Source organism: Plasmodium yoelii, assembly GCF_900002385.2.
Source record: "Plasmodium yoelii strain 17X genome assembly, chromosome: 9".
Lineage (NCBI taxonomy): Eukaryota > Apicomplexa > Aconoidasida > Haemosporida > Plasmodiidae > Plasmodium > Plasmodium yoelii.
Window position 1 is genome coordinate 26,835 of NC_036181.2, and position 14,398 is coordinate 41,232.

Genomic DNA, 14,398 nt, shown 5'->3' on the forward strand with positions numbered 1-14,398 from the left:
AAATAAAATATTTTATAATATATATTACTTCGCAATAACAATATATTTAAATTATAAATTTAGAGTTCTTATATATACAATAACCTAATAAAAATATTATTAGTTCAAATTAATTATTACATACTTTTTCTGTATATTTTGCATTTATATATAATTGTATATACTTCCCAAATTTAACATATTTCAGTGCTTAGTCATGGGTACAATATTATATACATATTAGAACAATAACGTCATTCTATATATCATGTTATTTACAATTAATAGAACAAATTATTATAACAAAATATTAGAACAAAATATGATATGAAATTTATTAATATACTTATATTTTTTCTTTTAATAATTTTAAAATATAATTTATTTATACCTCAAAACTATAAAATTTAAAAATTAATAGTGATTAATCTATTATTATACCTTTATAATAAATAAATTAATGTATATAGAACTATTTTTATAATTTGAATTTAAAACATTAGGATAAAATGGTACTATATATAATCGAAAATTAAAAGGATAGTATACATATATTTATAATGTAGTTTTTATGTATTACTAAAAATGTTAGATGCATAAAACATCTTTTATAAATAACATTGTGATATCGATTCTCTGTCTATATTATATGAATCTATATTTTATGACTATCTATTATATATTGATAAGATGTTTAATTAGCAATAAAAATATACCCATTAACATGAAGGTATATTATAATGTAGACAATTGTTTCAAATGAATATAATTATAATTTGTATTCATTTATAAAAAAACATGGGCGTCAATATTACTACCAATAAATAATTTTTATAAAATTAACTGCAATTCTCATATTAAATTAATTATTTTAATATTTTAAAATATAATAGACATGTTTTATTTAAAAAATTATCCATTATCAAAGAAATTTTGTAAAACAAATGGGAAAATATATAAAAACAATTATTTTAATATAATTATTAATGCAAGTATATAATTTTATATTATTTTCTTACTTTTATATTTTTATTTTAAATGATTGATTTTCTATTAGGTAAAAACAACAATTTTTTTTCTATTATATATAAATGTAAGTATATATGTAATTCCATACATAATGAGATGTTTTATAAATTTTAAATTGAGTTTAGTCAATTATAAAAATATAAAACTAGCGTATTCATAATGCTATATATTAAAAATATCATATATATAGTATAACTAAAATTATTTATTTTTAGACATAATATTAATGATATTTTTGATATTCATTATTTATGAAATCTTCTGTTATTGACACCGTCTTGTGGTTGAATTATTTAAATAAAAAATGTATTAAACCTATAAATCTGATAAAAACATACATCTTGCCGTTTAAATAATAGTTTTTTATACTTTATTGGAGAAAATCATTAGCTTCAATTTTAATTATACTTGTCCAGATTTTCAAGTTGTTAACTTTTAACTAAAAAAATGCTGATATATATTTTAATATTTTGTTTGTAAAGTCCCAAAATGAATAAGTTTTATATTCAAATTGTTTTATTTCTTTTAAGCATCTCCATATATATGAATAATAAAACCCTTGCAACTGAAGATGATCCAGGAGAAGATGCAATATCCGAATCAACATATCATTATCTTACGTAAGACAATACAACAATATATATATATATTACATATTTAATTATGAAAATATTAAATATATGCCTATGCAACAATGTTATAAATACAATAACTTTGTTTTTGTACGCATAAAAAATATGTCCATTTTGATCAATGATAGTCCAGAAGAAATATATGAAAAAAACAAGCACTTATTATGTACCAATTCAGAAGAAATTATACAAGCAGGTGAAGTTATGAACGAAGCTGTGGAACTTTTAAAATATCATGCTATAAGTATGGATGGTTATGAATTTTTTAATAAAAATCCTAATAGTAGTATGCCTTTTTATAACAAAAAACATCAAGACTATATAAATATTGAAAAAATTCATTTTAAAGTTGATGATCCCGATGATGTATAAATTAACAAACAATATTAAAGTTATATACCAAATTAAATAATTATTATAATTTATATACATATATTTCTCTTTGTTTCCATTAGTATAATGAAGTAATAAACATGTTATGGGATCCCGATTATGCCATTTTTTTCAATACTGACTTTGTTAAAAGTATACAAAACATAAATAATTAGTCAAATCAACATATTATTGTTACTATTTATTCTATATTTCGTGATTTATTATTGCCATTGTTATATGATACTATTTATTGTTTCCCATGTCTTCAAATTTATAATATTTTAATTTACATAATGCCAAATTATTATTTTTTTTAAAGTTACCCGTGTGTACAATCCAAATTTAGTAATGATACAACAACGTTACAAAAAAAAATTTGGACGTCGTCAGAGATATTTTTATGCTTTAGCTACAAAGGTTGAAGTAAGGAAAAATTTCCTTTTCTATTTCGTTATAAATCGTAATTCTCACATTATTCAAATACACTTTTATTAATTTTGTAGATATCAGAAAACAAAACTATAGTAGTCATGAGTTCAGCAAATATAAATGATCACAACCCTTCCAATAAAGAATATAAAAACGAAATTGTAACAAGCGCAAATTTATTCAAAACTGACATTGATTCTGAAGAAGACATTAGAAAAGGAAAATTAAAAAAAACGTTTGCTAACTTAATTGGATACCTCATTGAAAAAAGAGACAGATATATTCATATCATCTATGTTGGCTCTGTAAGCGATATACAAATTTTAATAATATAATAATTTATTTCAACAATTGTTAAAAAAAATATTGTTTTAAATAAATGTGCATATTTATAATGTATACTATTAATTTTCAAAAAATTAAACATTTTATATATTCATCCATTTATGTTTTTTTTCTTAGATTGAAAGACATAGTTACAGTTTCCTAAATGCATTTTTTTAAAAGCTTTATATATAAACATATATTTCATATATATTTTCAGAACCGTAATATTAAAAAAATTATGTTAATAAAACGATGTATTTTCATGGATGACATTTATTTATTGTTTCTACTGCTTTCATTTTTCTTATAAAACTCAAAATTTAAATTAAAAAATAGTTATTTTCAAATAATGAATACTAATATAAAATGTCAAGAAACCTATGATTTTTTCGTTACTAAATAATTTTATAAACTAATACATTTTTAGAGTTATAGAAAAGGAAGTTATAATTGAAATCAAATGAATCAGTCATACGACACTGTTTTATATAGATTAATAAAAAATATATATATTATATTATAATATTACACAAAATACATTTTTTAATTGTTTATATAAGCCAAATTACTTATATTAATATGCAGTTTTATTATTTTTAATACTTATATTGAATTTTAAAGTCAGATTCAAAGAATCTGAACCCAAAAAAAAACTATTAACTATATTTATTATTCTAAAGAATCACCTTTTCTTTTATAAACATAAAAAATAAACAACAAAAATAAAATTATAAATGGTACAGGATCGGCCTTCATAAGTTTATATATATTTAATAATGGATATTTTTCCCAATAAATGGAATTTATAAAATGCTTAGTCTGTTTTTTTTGAGTAGATGAATTTATAATTATTTTCACTTTTTTCTTTCTATTATTTGAGTTTATAAACTTGTTATCCTGTTTTTTTTGAGTAGATGAATTTGTAAGCTTTTTATCCTGTTTTTTTTGAATAGACGAATTGGTAAGCTTTTTACCCTGTTTGTTTTGACTAGATAAATTTATAATTATTTGCATTTGTTTTTTTCGATCAGTCGGGTTTATAACTTCTTCTGTTGTTTCATTTGTATCAAACATATTTATAGCCTTTTTCATCTTTTTTTTTTTCTTCGATTTCTTTCTCCATCCAAATGGCAAATACTAACATAAAATTATGAAAAATATATAATATTTTATAGTGGGGAAATATTTTAAAAATTGTATACTTCGCAATTTTCTTTTTATTTACCTTGTACATAATAGCTAAAGCAATGGGTATTAAAATAATTAGAATTGAAAATCCCATTTTCTTGTATACGATGAGGGGATTATCACCTATTTCTGTTGTTCCATTTTCTGATACTTTGATTCCATAATCTTGAGGTGATGATGAGTCATTAGATGATGATGGTTCATATCTTACAGGTTGTGATTCAGGCATACCATTATATGATGTATAAGTTTCTACTATATTATTAAAATACTCACTCACATAATTCATAATTTTACCGTAAAAATTTGTTAGCGGTGGCACCGCCTTTTTATATAAGCTATTTCTAATACTACTAAACGTAATAATAAAATTTGAACTATACGTTTCAAATGTCTTTTTAAAAACATCTATATATCCAAAACTATCTTTCCCTTTCTCTAAACCCTTTTCTTTCTTCACTTTTTCTATGGATTTCACATCTATAACTTTCCATGAGGTGTTAGTTTCACTACGTATTTTCTTACAATAATTTATATCTCCCTCTTTAATTTCTGGAAAATTTTTTGGGATGTTATTATCTTGTTTAAATTTCTGATAAGCACTTTTTAAAGTCAACAACACTTCACAATAATACTCATCTTCAAAAAACTTTTTTTTTCTATTAATAAGTTGATTGTATTGCTTTTCCCAATTATTAACAAATTTTAAAAAATCGGGACAATTTGAAGAATCATTGGAATAATTAATAATTGCATTACACAGCTCATTAAGTAACCCATAAAGTATACGCATTTCACCAATTTTTATATTCATTATTTGTTTGCTTTTATTGATTCTACTAAGATATTTTTGATAATGTTCATTATCTTTCATAAACGTGACATAAAATTCTGACACAGCTCCGTAGGTCCCGTGTTTAAGTAGTTTCATTTTATTACTTAACCATAGCATAATATACATGATATATTCGTTATTTTTATCATCATTTTCTATATATTGATCGTCGGCGAACAAATAATTAAATAAAAATACAGTAGCACCGCTAACTGCTTGATTGCCAGTTCTACATTTTCTACTTTGTGTTTCCTTGTCAATAGGGCAATAAGCCTCGTATAATTTATATTTGACATTATTGTTCTCGAAAGAAAAATTATCAGGTAAAAAATCCTCAAATAATATAAATGCTTTACACTAAGAAAATATTATAAAAATTAATAAAATATGTATTAATAAAATATTATGAAGTTTAAGTTAATTTATAAACAATGAAAAACAATAAAATATAATTCATTTTATTAAAAAATGTGTATACCACATTGAGGGTCATTATGCTGGATTTTATTTTTAATCTGTAAAAAAATTGTCATAATATTATTGTGTACATAAGGAATGTATTGTAATAAAATATGATATCTGATTAATGGTCTTCTATATAATTAATGTATATATTTAAAGAGGTTCTATTAGTTTAATACTAAATTAGCATGCAATCATATTAGTATTAAAAAGGTATTTAATTTTTATTTATGACAATCACTAAATTTCCTTAAGATGTTATTTGTTTAACATTTTTATCATCTATATATAATACATTTTATACGTAATACAACTTTTTTAAATAATATCTTGAATAACTATATTGCACAAGTTCATGGAATGTCATAAAAAAATAGATTAAATTTGTTTCATATAATAATATATTTATATTATAAATTTGCACATGAAAATAAATATATATTCACTATTTTTTTAATAAATGTGTTTCAAAACTTATGTTACTATAATATATAAAGAATTAGAAGTATATTATTACTATAACTGTTAAAAATTTATTTTATTTTATTATTTGAATGTCAAATATTTATATATGATATTCTATATTGGATGTTACATTTTTTAATATCATATCTAATAATATAAAACAAATTAATTATTTAAATACAATATTTATAGAATAGATTAATACTACTACTTTTCTAAATATATTATATGTAGTTCGTATTTATAATATATAATAACTTTATTTATACTAAAATGTGCTTTATTAAATAATTTTAGATGTATCTTTTTAAAACTTGGATAATATAAAACTAATTTTAATTTATAAAAGAATCTATATGAAATTTTTTTAATGTATTTTACTTAAATTTTATAAGTTTATAATTTTAACAATTGCTTTTTACTTAGTGGTGATAATAAACTTTTATAAATAATATAAGTGAATTTCCCATTGTAGTGCACATTTCTACTTATAATATAAACATATTATATACTACATATTTTATAATAAACCATTTAGTTCAATATAGAAAAACTATGTTTTTAAGAAAACTATAGAATCATTAATGAAATTCATATTATTTTTTTGATGTTGTTAATTCTAATATTATCGCATTAAACAAATACTTAATTAAAGGCTATAATATTCATTTGATATTTTGTGCATACAATTTTAATCTTATCTCCCGTATAATAATATATATGACTACTGTATATCCATGTGATAGAATTAAATAAACATAATACATTAATCTAATATTAGTATTGTTGTTACTAATGATATATCACTGTTTACTACAATGAAATAATTAATGCACTCAAGAGGAATAATTTAAACCAATTAATAATTTTCATTGTTTCAGTGTTTTAAAATATAACATTTTAAAAAATATGTATTATCTCGTAAAAACATTATATTTAAAATATATATTTATAAGTTTCTGTATATATAATAATCTAATATAAATATTATTAGTTCAAAAAAAATAATTACTATCTATTTTTTCGATATATTTTATATTAATATTTAATTATATGAATTTTTCACAATATAACAATATTTCAATATTAGTTATTGTAAAATATTTTATTATTTTATATGTATGTCATATAATAACAACGGTATTCTATCTATCATATTATTTATAATTATTAGAACAAAATATGATATTAACTATTTTAAATATAATATATTTTATACATTTCATAATTCATATATCCTTAAAACTATGGAGTTTAAAATGTAATGGCGACTAATATAATAGTATACCTTTATAGTAAATAAATTAATGGGTAGAAAACTATTTCTATAATTTAAATTTAAAACTTTAGCATAAAATGAAACTATATATAATAAAAAATTAAGATAATATACATATATCTATATTTATTTTTTTATTAATATGCATATTTTTATTGATTATTAAAAATGTTAGATGCATAAAATCCCTTTTGTAGATAATGTTATATTGTCGATTCTCGATCGACATTTTATGAATATATATTACTACAGTTCGGTTGTTAAAACACAATTTAAATCAAAATAATAATGACACAAATAATAAGTTTTACTAAATAAATATTTTCACAAAATATAGAAATGCATTATATATTATGATGTCCACAATTCAATATAACTCTTGATTAACAAGTCTTATATAATAAGCAATTATGATATAGGATAATATGAATTCATATATATTCAATATCTATATTAATATATACAATATAAATATTTTACTTTACCCATATTATATCTCTATAAACACTCAATTATATATGTTATAACTCATGAAAAAAATGTTACACAACCTCTTTCACATTAATAACTATGCTCCTTTGGGTGCTGCATATTGGGGCATATTTTGATATTAAACATACAAGTATAGTATATATATTTAATCACCATTTATAGATAAATAAATGATCACATTATAAACAGATTAATAAAAATATAACCCTAACCCAAAGCATAGATTTCATAGAACAAAACTATAACTTATAATACAGAACCCTGACCCAAAATATGAGTTCTCCAAAATGCAACTCTAAACCTCAGCATAGCTTATAATTTTATTAATAAGTGCGTTTAAATTATTCCATTCAAATTCATTCTTCCATAACTCCATTTATCATTCGGTTCAGGTGTTACTGAGGAAGGAAATTATTTATTATGATTTCCTTCCAATTCCATTCCATCTCCCCCAGTTTCTTATATTATGCATTGTTAATATTTAAATCAACGTTTTCTTTTAGGATCAAATCGATACTTTGGAATAATCTTTCTATATCTATTTCAATATTCGACCGATTGACCCATAAACCATTAACACAAAATTAACAATAAAATACAAAAATGCATAATATAGTTCAACACATTTACCATTAAGTTATATTAACACGAAATCCAATTCTTATAGTTTGTCAAAATATATTACTTTACTCGTTCCTTTTCATACTCATTTTTTCTTACATATTTAGACTTAATATAAATATTAAAAAGTCCAACTTATTTTATACATATTTTTAATAATTTTTTTACTATATATATATTTAAAACAAATCTTTAAACTAATAAATATTATCAAACTATAAAAAATTAAGTAAAATACAAAATCCTAATCCCAATATGGGTTCCACAACATAAAAACTATATAAAAATTATGCAAAAACTGTACAAACATATAACATTATATTTAATTGGTTATATTATTTAATTATTCTTATAAACCACAAAATTATGGTCAAAATTATGCAAAAATTACTTCGAAATAGACAAATTCTTAAAATATATCAACCATTATTACTATTCATGGAATAATCACTGCTCTTCGAATCATATATTAATGGTCCATTCCTTCTTCATTTTTTTTAGTTTTTTCCTTAAATATAGTTTTTTAAATCGATTCCGAAATCCAGATAACGAATACTAATATAAAATGTTAAGAAACGTATGATTTGTTTATTAGTGTTTCTATATATATAATGAAAATATTTTTTTAATTTCTTATTATTACCTTATAATAAATTCCTATAAAAACTATTATTATACCAAAAATCAATAAAAGTATATAAAAATTGTTTTCTATCAAGAAAATTAATGATGAAAATCCATATATTGGCATATAAATCTTTGTTTTTATCGATGGCAAGGATGAACTATTGTTATTTTTCTTTTTTAAATTATCATAATCATTTGATAAAGTATATAAAATAGATAATATTTTACGATATAAACCATTTTTAGTAATATTAGAATCACTGATAACTCCTTCATAGTTTGTAACAAACTCATTTGCAGCTTTCTCACATTGCTCGCAATTTGGGACGTGTCCAGCATCGGTAACATGCATATTACATAATGATGTTAATGCATCATATAATTTAGATATAATGCTCTTATCCATACTTAAAAAATAATCATTTCTATCTATAAGATCCTTATAATTTTTATAAGCAGTAACACCTTCTATACCCTTTTTATAGCTCTCGTCACTGTTTATATATTTATTATAAAATTCATTTATACTTTTTTCTCCATTTATGGTTTTGTTTAACGTATAACTTAACCATATCATAATGTATTCAACAATATTGATGTTACTTTTTGCATTAGATTTAAAATTATCAGAATCCTTAAAGAATTCATCAAACAAAAATAAACATCCAGCATTAATTTTTCCGAGATTACTATCACAACTATTATTAGTACAATACTTATCGAAATTGTTTCCACTATTAAAATAATGGTTTCCTTCTGTGCCCAAATGATCGGAAATCGAGGTCCCTACAGTATAGAGCATTTGACACTAAGAAAAAATTTTAAAACATTATTATAAATGTGCATTATTGAAATTTTTATTAAAGTTTAATGATATTTATATATAATACAATATCAAAAAATGTAAAGGAAAACATTATTATTAAAAAATCCATATACCATATACCTATCCATTGTGATGAGATTTTATTTTTGATTTATAAATTGAGTAAAAGCATGATGTTTTATATACACTGCATCAAATATGTGACATAAATACTTTAACCCTATATATAACAACTGTCTGTAGTTAAATGTATTAAAAGTTTTTCAATAATTAATATAAAATAATATTAATACTAAAGAAATGCTGCATTCCTGGTTTATGATAATTAGCTAATTCACCTTAAATACAGGGTTGTTTAATACATTTTTTATAATATGTATATAAATTTATACATAAAATTATTATTCTTAGTACCTTTCGGTATAATTCTATCACAAACTTATAGTGGCATTGTAATGAGTTTAAAATATATTTTCTTATACATATGCCTTAATAAAGAAAATAAACAATATCATATCTTTTGTTTTAATAAATGGCACCCTAAAACTAATATACTGCGCAAATCGGAATAATTGAGAAATATATTATTGCTATAATCCTTAAAAGCATATAAATATTATTTAATAAGATTGATTAAATTTTTATATACTTGTTTCTTATAAAATATAATATATTTTCTCAAAAATTATAGTATTTTCAAATTATGTTTTCTATCCAAATTATATAAATTTATATTATTTTTAATGAATATAAATAAATTAAAAAAAAAATTGAATGCATTAAATAAATTTTTTTTATTCGTATATACTTCAACTTATATGTATACCTTATTGGGAAATTTATATTTTATTTTACGCATAATTTCCATTATTTAAAACAATTAGCACTGAATCCGTACTTATAAGCTTAAATAAGTCTTTGAATGCATATTATTTTTAAAATAATGCTTAGTAAATATTAACAAATAAATAACTATTGATGGAATTTTAAAGTATAATAAAAAAATATTTGTAAATAGGTTGTTATGTTGCCCTTTAAGAGGAGAAAGATATATTTTCTCTTTTAATATATAAATTTATGTAAATATTCGCTAAATTTTATGGATTGTCCATTTTTATCTTATATATTCTACTACTATAGTTATCAGTGTATACGCATTCAAATAATTTGTTATAAATTCTATATTTTATTAATTATATGGTAAAATAATGATAATATAAAACGCGTTAATATGGAATTTAACATGAATTGAGTCTTTAGCATTTTCTTTATTTATCCAGTTTTTTATAATATAAAGCCACATATCCCAAATTGGACCTTTAACAAATGTATAAAAATGATACCTTTATAATGTATTATGTGTCTTTTTGATAAAATGAATATTTAATTGTATAAAGTTCCCACAATAAAACAACATTTCAATATTAATTATTGGTATTTTATTAGATTATATGTATAACCATATAATAATAACACATTTTATCTATAACATTAAATTTTATTAATATACTTATGCTTTTTCAAATAACTACTTATAATATATTCCCAATTTATATATACCTCAAAACTATAAAGCTTAAAAATTAATAATAATTAATCGAATGTTATACCTTTATGATAAATAAATTATGGCGTATAAATCAATTTCTATTAATACAAATGTAAAATACAAAAGAATAGTAGCTACAATTAAAACTTCAAAAAATCTTAGAAGCATAATAATATATATAGATAATGCTATATTGTCGATATATATCAACCTATACTTTATCACTATCTATTATATGTTCCTAATGTCCTTAATTAACAATATATCCATATAATGCACACCAATATTCAAAATAATAACTTTTACTAAATAAAACCTTTCATCAAACAAACAAATCCATTGTATATTATAATCTCCATAATTCAATATAACCCTGATTAACAAGTTTTATATAATAGACAATTGTCATATATAACCAATATTTATATATCTAATATATTATTTTAATCATTTTGAATCTATATATTATCACCTATTTCATATTAATCACACTACCCCTTTTTTCCTTCTATATTTACACATCATCTCCAGATTAAACATACACAATCATAAATATATTTAATTATAAAAATTTAATTACAATATCCCAGAACCATAAACAATCAACCATCAATCATAAACATAATCTTGACCCATAAAAAATGAACACCCACACATTAAGAATATTATAATTAAAAAACAAATTAATTACATTATATATTTCTTGATTTTACAACTTTATGTTTCATTATTTTATTTCATATTTTATTTGTATCTTTTTTAACTTTATACTTTGTTTTATCATTAAAAGGAAAAATATAATTTGTATTCATTTATAAAAAAAAAATGAGCGACAATATTACTACTTAAAATAATTTTTATAAAATTAACAATTTTGCTAGAAAATTGTTTAGTAAAATTTGTACTAAAAGTGATAAAAAAATCACAGATTGTTTGATTCTCATAATATAAATTTTATAATACTACTATTATGATGAGGTAATAAATATTGTTATTATAGTAGTATTAGTAGTATATAAAATTAATCGCATTCCTCAGATTAAATTAATTATTTTAATATTTAAAAATATAATACATGTTTTATATTAAAACAAATATATATTTTTATATTATTTTCCTACTTTTATATTTTTATTTTAAATGATTGGTTCGCTAGTAGGTAAAAACAACAGTTCTTTTCTATTATATATACATATAAGTAATATGCAATTCCATACGTAACGAGATGTTTTGTATATTTTAATTTTAGTCTATTATAAAAATATAAAATATATGTATTCATAATTCTATATCTTAAAAATATCATTTATATGATATAATTAAATTTATTTATTTTTAAATATTATGATATTGTGAATCATAACATTTTTGATATTCATTTTATGAAAAAATCTATTATTGATGTTGTTTTGTGCTGAATTAATTAAATAAAAAATATATTAAACTTATGAATCTGATAAAAGTATCAAAATTTGTCGTTTAAATAATAATTTGTTTTTTATACTTTATTGGAGAAAATTGTTTGCTTCAATTTTAATTATATTTGTTCTATTTATCGAATTTTTAATTAAAAAAAATACTAATATATATTTTAATATTTTGTTTGTAAACTTCAAAAATGAATAAATTTTATATTCAAATTTTTTTTTTTCTTTTAAGCATATCCCTATATGGGAATAATAAAGCTCTTGCAACTGAAGTTGCTCCAAAAACAGGTGCAAAACCCAAATCAATAAGATATACAAAACCCAAATCGATAAGATATACAAAACCCAAATCAAAAAAACATGAAAAACCCAAATCAAAAAAATCGTATCCTGCGTAAGAAAATACTAAAATATATATATATTTCATTATGAAAATATTAAATTTGTACGTCTTTTCAAAAATGTTATAAATACAATAACTTTATTTTTGTACACATTAAAAATATGTTCATTTTTAGCAACGACAATACAGAAGAAATATATGAAAAAAACAAGCACCTATTACATCCCGATATCATGGAACATATAAATGCGCGCAATTTTATGAGAGATGCTTTAGTACAATTAGAATATCATGCTAATAGTAGAGCTTATTATAAATTATTTTGTAGAAATTATGATTATCATATGCTTTTTTACAAAAAAAATTTTCGAGGTCATACAAAAATTCAAAAAGTTGAATATATAATTGATGATCCGAATCAGGTATCAATTAACGAACAACATCAAAAGTTATAAACTAAATTGAAATTAAAAAATTATTATAATTTATATACATATATTTCTTTTTTCTCCCATTAGTATAATGAAATAATAAACGAGGTATGGGATCCAAATAGTGACAATTATTTTTATGCAGGCTCGGTTAAAAGTATACAAAACATAAATAATTACCCAAATTAACATAATATTGTTACTATATATTCTTTCCCACATATTCAAACTCATCATATTTTAATTATATCTATGCAATTTTATAATATCTTTTTTAGGAAAAATTGTCCGAGTATACAATCGAAATTTAGTAATGATACAGCAACGTTGCAAACAATGGTCGTGGTCTCGTGAAAAATATTTTTATGCTATAGCTGCAAAATATAAAGTAAGCAAACCTTTCCTCTTCTATTTCGTTATAAATCATATTATTCACAATAATTTATGCAATATACTTTTATTAATTTTGTAGATATCAGAAAACAAAACTATATTTGTCATGGCTTCAGCAAATATAATTGATCACAACCGTAAAAATAACAAATATTTTGAAAATGAAATAGTAGAAAGTGCAAATATATTCCAAGCTGAAATTGATTCTGAAGATGATATTAGAAATGGAGAATTAAAAAAAATGTTTGTTAACTTAAGTGGATACATTTTTGAAAAAAGAAAGAACCATATTTATATCACCTATGTCGACTCTGTAAACGGTATACATATTTTAATAATTTATTTCAACAATTGTTAAAAAATATGGTTTTAAATAAGTGTACATATTTATAATGTATACTATAATTTGGAAAAAATTAAACATTTTATATAATCATCCATTTATCTTTTTTTTCTTAGAATGATGAACATGGTTCCATTTAACAAAAAAATATTATTGGAAAAGCTTTATACTACATTTTCCCTTATAAATAATCATATATTTTTCACCACCGTAATATTAGAGAATTTTTGTTAATAAAACGATTTATTTTCATGAATGGTATTTATTTAAATTACCATCATAACATATTTTTTTGTTTTATGATTGCTTTGTTCTTGTCTGTTATTTGTTATGTCTTTTAATAATA

At 20.6% G+C, this 14,398-nt stretch overlaps 4 protein-coding genes across 4 annotated transcripts; 2 read left to right on the forward strand and 2 right to left on the reverse strand.

Moving 5' to 3' along the window:
- Positions 1 to 1,497: 1,497 nt before the first annotated feature.
- PY17X_0900023 (fam-a protein) lies at positions 1,498 to 2,948 on the forward strand (the record flags this gene model as incomplete). Its single annotated transcript, XM_022955164.1, has 6 exons — positions 1,498 to 1,628; positions 1,769 to 2,006; positions 2,096 to 2,165; positions 2,335 to 2,438; positions 2,519 to 2,749; positions 2,907 to 2,948. 6 exons carry the CDS (start codon positions 1,498 to 1,500, stop codon positions 2,946 to 2,948), a joined length of 816 nt encoding a protein of 271 aa, XP_022810729.1.
- Positions 2,949 to 3,440: 492 nt separating this feature from the next.
- Positions 3,441 to 5,287, reverse strand: PY17X_0900025 (PIR protein; the record flags this gene model as incomplete). Its single annotated transcript, XM_022955602.2, has 3 exons — positions 3,441 to 3,908; positions 3,997 to 5,151; positions 5,273 to 5,287. 3 exons carry the CDS (start codon positions 5,285 to 5,287, stop codon positions 3,441 to 3,443), a joined length of 1,638 nt encoding a protein of 545 aa, XP_022810883.2.
- A 3,288-nt stretch (positions 5,288 to 8,575) lies between these two features.
- Positions 8,576 to 9,694, reverse strand: PY17X_0900027 (PIR protein; the record flags this gene model as incomplete). Its single annotated transcript, XM_022955594.1, has 3 exons — positions 8,576 to 8,668; positions 8,757 to 9,548; positions 9,680 to 9,694. The coding sequence occupies 3 exons, from the start codon at positions 9,692 to 9,694 to the stop codon at positions 8,576 to 8,578; spliced, it is 900 nt and encodes a 299-aa protein (XP_022810882.1).
- A 3,039-nt stretch (positions 9,695 to 12,733) lies between these two features.
- PY17X_0900031 (fam-a protein) lies at positions 12,734 to 14,192 on the forward strand (the record flags this gene model as incomplete). Its single annotated transcript, XM_034637526.1, has 6 exons — positions 12,734 to 12,936; positions 13,061 to 13,307; positions 13,404 to 13,473; positions 13,595 to 13,704; positions 13,789 to 14,022; positions 14,169 to 14,192. 6 exons carry the CDS (start codon positions 12,734 to 12,736, stop codon positions 14,190 to 14,192), a joined length of 888 nt encoding a protein of 295 aa, XP_034493481.1.
- Positions 14,193 to 14,398: the final 206 nt, after the last annotated feature.